General features: G+C 37.7%; 1 protein-coding gene across 1 annotated transcript in view; it reads right to left on the reverse strand.

Annotated features, from left to right (window-relative positions):
• Positions 1-1,939, reverse strand: part of KLRB1 (killer cell lectin like receptor B1) — a 13,630-nt gene extending 11,691 nt beyond the window's left edge. Inside the window, exon 1 of the mRNA XM_042780458.1 lies at positions 1,855-1,939. Coding sequence (XP_042636392.1) covers positions 1,855-1,939 — 85 coding nt within the window. The remainder of the gene's footprint in view (positions 1-1,854) is intronic.
• Between the last annotated feature and the right edge of the window lie 3,107 nt (positions 1,940-5,046).

The raw sequence follows: 5,046 nt of genomic DNA on the forward strand, positions 1-5,046 counted from the left end.
GCCACTCCTCGGAAGGAAGGTTGGGCAATCCTACTTCCATAGTGATACTGCCTCAGAAACCCAAGGAGGGGTCGCTATGAGTCGGGTTTGACTCGATGGCACATAACAACAACAACAACAATATTTAAATATATGTATACGTATTAACTTTATTGATTATCTCCACAGTAATATAAGATAAAAGCCATGAAGGTAAGGATTTTTCTCTGTTTTGTTCATTGCTCTATTGTCAGCACTTAGAGCATGCCTGGCGCATAGTAGGTGCTCATTGTTGAACCAATGAATAAGCTGTAAAGGAATTTTGCAAACACTTTATTTTTCTAAAAGATATGCTCTTGACCTTCTGGTCATAAACTGGGTCACTGCTCACATTTTTCTTTCTGGTTTTTGCTGACTTCTTTAGATACAATCACTATTTATAAAAGGCTCAACAGTTTGGCCAAAGTGCCCAGTTGAGGTTTTACAATAATTGTAATGCCAGGCCAGTGTTCTGTAATCACCCATCTCGTGCTGACATTAGTGTACTATATGTGTGTGTATGTGTGTGTATTATGATGATTATTTTAAAATTAAGATTTACTTTAAGATGACATTCTGTAAGAATGATCACTAATTTTTTGACCCATTAAATTGGAAACATAGTAACTTTTGAGGAAAAGCTTAATGTCTTTCTTTTTATCCACTTTCTGACATCCCCTTTCAAAACCTCCCCTTGCTCCATTTGCTAGATATGAACATGGGAGAATTCTTGCTCTTTCCCATCAAAAAATGACTGAGATTTGACCAAATCTTCACTGCTGCTATCAAAGTCCTCTTATTTTCACTGGTGGCATAGTGCTTAAGGCATTTGACTTCTAACCAGAAGGCTGGCGATTCAACCCACAAGCAACTCCTCAGAAGGAAGGTTGGGCAATCTACTTTGGTAGTGATACCCCTTTGGAAACCAAAAGAGGGGTTTCTATGAGTCGGATCTGATTTGATGGCAGTGAGTTTATTATTATTATTATTATTATAGAGAAAGTTATTTGATGATCCTAAGACTTCCTTCCTGATATAGAACTTTGCTAATTTAATAGTTTCAAACTTAAATGAAATAGTTCTAAAAAGGTATAATCTATATGCTTAGCACAATATGGAATGACTATCAGATCCATTAAGGAGCTCTGGTGGTATAGTAGGTAAGGCATTTGGCTGCTAACCAGAAGGTGGGCAGTTCAAACCCCCCAGCTGTTCCGTGGGAGGAAGATCAAGCAATCTACTGTAAAGATTTACAGCCTTGGAAACACAGTGTGAAAAGAATGCTGTGAATATAAATGTACTGGAATCTAATCACAAAATTCATATTTTATAGAGAGATATAGCATAAGGTAGGTTGCTATTACAGAAAGGTTGCAATATGTTCCTTAAAATATTTCTTTGTTCATATAAGTAAAATGTTTCTTTAGTACTTCATTATTAGCAATAGGATGATGGTTTGAACCTACCCAGAGGCATCTTGGAAGACAGGCCTGGGGTTCTGCTTCTGAAAGGTCACTATCTTGGAAATCCTATTGGTTAGTTTACTCTGCACATGTGGAGTTACCATGAGCTGGAATTTACTTGAAGGCAGCTACAGTGACAGCGGCATTAGAAGGTATGTTTATGTTTCACACTATGTAGACTAAAAAAATGAAATATGATGAGGTATCCTTCTCCACCCCAGTGGTTACCTAAACTCAAGCTATGCTAACTCTATTTAACAATAAAAGAGAACTGCTGCCGAACTTCAAATCAACAACTTAAAACCATAAGTTTTAGAGGAAAAAACTAACTCCGGGACTTATACAAATAGCAAAAGGAAATGATTCCACTTACCCTGAGGAAGAGATTGGGGTGATGAAACTCTAATGGCTGACTCCCTGGATATGTTTAAATCAACATATGTCACTTGACTGCCCATTAGAGATGAAAGAGTTTGGCACCAAGCTTGTGTATAAGACCAAACTTCAAGTTCTGTAGGCACAAGAGGAAGTGCCGAGTCTAAATGCATTGCTAACTCTCTTGTGCCCCCACCCACCCACATGTCTGCTTGTGGGTTTGCTCCCTAAACTGGTCATGCATTCCACTTCCTGGGTATCCATTATACTTAGAAATGTAATATCCCCTTTGCTTAATTAATTGATCTTTTACTTAACAGAATTCTGGGATGGCTTTATTGTGTCCCTCTGTGGTTGTTGTTTGATGCTATCAGGTATATTCTGACCCATAGTGATCCCATGTGACAGTTCAGCACTTCCCTATAGGGTTTTCTGGTTGTCATTTTTGCAGTAGATCACCAGGTCTTTCTTTCATTGAGTGACTGGGTGGGTTTGAACCACCAACCTTTCAGTTGCCAGCAGAGTGCTTACCTTTGGGACACTAGCAGTCCATTCAGGACCCAAGGTCAAGACAAAGATTTTATACTATGTTATGAAAAAATTTTTTAAAAAATGCAAAAATGTCCATGATGCCATTCAAAAGCTTTAAACCCTCCTGAAAGATCTGTGATCCAAAGAAAAGTGGCAGAATGTGCCAAATGGGGTAATATATGTGGGAAAGGTTCCTGAATAGTATCTCAAAAAATCAAAGCACTCAAGATCAATAGATGACTTACAGCTTAGTTCTCAAGGCACTTGTAGATATAAGTAAAAGAATTTGAAATCTGCCAGAATTATAGAAAGTGGAAGACTTTGGTCTTAGGGATTTCCTATCTCTTTCATGGATTGTCAGGCATAGAACCTTACTTACAGCAGGGTGGACCTTCGATGACACCAAGTCTGACATTCTTACACTAGGTGAGAAAGAAGAAAACCAGGAATTTCCACAAAGCCACTTGTGATCATGCAGGGCCTCCAAATCCCTTGAAGGTGGAAGCAGTCCCTGGCTTGTGACACCAGAAAATAAGATATTTCTATTCATAGCAGAAAATTGTCAGTCTGTGCCTGTCATAGGGATACACACTAATTCTCTCAAGATCAGTGAAAATTATGAAGTGAGATTTAGGCATTTATGAGAATTGCACAAAGAAGATAAGTATGTAGCTTATACTATATGCACATTTAAGATGATGGTGAGGAAAAGAAAAGAGGTTGCTGCTTTTATTATACACAATTATTATGAAAAAATATATTGCGTTATTGGTACTAATACTCTGAACCTTAATATTTCTAAGATATATCTCTTTATTTACTTTTGTTTTCTTGTGAGAGTTTAATTGCGAGAGTGGTGCACCAATGATTATCCACTAGTATTTAAAAGACAGTAGTTCCACCTTCCTGGAAAATTTTCCAAGTTTGAGTTCAGTGCATCTAGTTACTAGAAGTAGCCTAGGTTGATACTCTTTGAGTGATTCAATTAAAATGTTCTTCAACTATATGACTATCTTGCAGTTGACAATCATTCTACTGATGCTTGGGTTTTTGGTTCTGCCACATACTTCATTTAATTTTTTAGAATAACACATAATGCCAGAGTTTGAGAAGGCTGTACTGGGTCATGCTTATAGAATAGTGGTTCTTAAGTGCTCACCCTATCTCTCTCTCTTTCTACCCAGGGGTGTCAAGGAAGTAAACTCTGGCAATCTACTTACGAAAAATCACCCATTGAAAACCCTATGGAGCACAGTTCTGCTCTGACACAGATGGTGTTGCTATGCATCAGAATGACCTCTATGCCAATTGGTTTGGTTTTGGTTATTTATACATAAAGATACCCTGAAATATTGTTAATAATGTAGATTTCTGCCTTCTTGCCCTAAGGTGCAGTTAGTTTCAGTGGAACATGTGTTAAAAATCACCAGAGGTTATTCTGGTGATAGGTAGAACACACTTAAGGAAACATTCATTAGATTTTTTGTTTTTGTTTGTTTTAATTTAATTTTTTAGGTGGTGGTAGGGAAATGTATAACTTTATTTTTAACATTGTAATCAAATTCCACCACAGAATAAGGATACCATTCTATTTTTTTGGGGGGGAGGGTGTCTGTAAAAAGACTGATTCTCTTCCTTTTCCAGATTTCATGGAAGCCTGATGGATAAATGCATGCCTTTCTTTGAGGTCTGAAGCACTCTGGTGGTGCAGTGGTTAAAGCTTTGGCTGCTAACCAAAAGTTGGCTAACCCACAAGCTGTTCTGCAGGAGAAAGATGAAGCAGTCTACTTCTGTAAAGATTTACAGCCTTAGAAACCCTATGGGGCAGTTCTACGCTGTCCAATAGTGTCACTGTGAGGTGGAATCAACTTGATGGCAGAGGGGTTTTCTTTGTTTGCTTGGTTTTTTGAGGTCTCTCCTTGGAAGGAAGACTGGGAAATCTATTTCTGTAGAGATGCCATCTCTGAAACCCAAGGAGGGGTCGCTATGAGATGGATTGTACTCAATGGCAGTGAGTTTGGTTTTTGGTATCTCCTAATGTAGCTCTAACACTCCAAAGTTCCATTTCCACATACCTATCTACCAACACAAACTTTTTTCACTCTTATGAAAAGAGCAATGTGGTTGAGTGTTATCAATTTTGACTGATAGCAACTCTATGAATTTGAACTGCCCACATTTTGGTTAGCAGCTGAGTACTTAACCCTTTCACTACTAGGGTTCCTTGAAAGGAGATATACAGTATTTTGTTTAATATACCTGGAAATACTATGCAGGTATTTAATATACTTGGAAATATTCAGTGACATCACTAGAGGGGTGTGAGAGGTATGGACCACATCTGGCGAAACTGCCAGAGAGGGTGACACCAAAATGCCTCTATAAAACTTTTGTGCAGTTTCAGCAGAATTTGTTATTTTTTATAAAAGTATCTCTGTAGTTAGTTATAACCACAAAAACATTTTTTTTAAGCTTGACTTACATGGATCAATATGCCTAGGAGGCTGAAACTCTGTAATTTACCTTTTGAACCTTACAATATGCTCTGATCAGAGCTGTCTTTATTTCCCAATTACAATGATGCTTGGGATTATGTGGTCTTGTTCACATATGCTACAAGCATGTGCTATTGTTTTTGTTGTTTTTATAGTTGCTGATT

The sequence above is a fragment of the Orycteropus afer genome, unplaced genomic scaffold (assembly GCF_000298275.1).
Source record: "Orycteropus afer afer isolate SDZICR_OR568_19922 unplaced genomic scaffold, OryAfe1.0 scaffold00040, whole genome shotgun sequence".
In the NCBI taxonomy this organism is placed as follows: Eukaryota; Metazoa; Chordata; class Mammalia; order Tubulidentata; family Orycteropodidae; genus Orycteropus; species Orycteropus afer.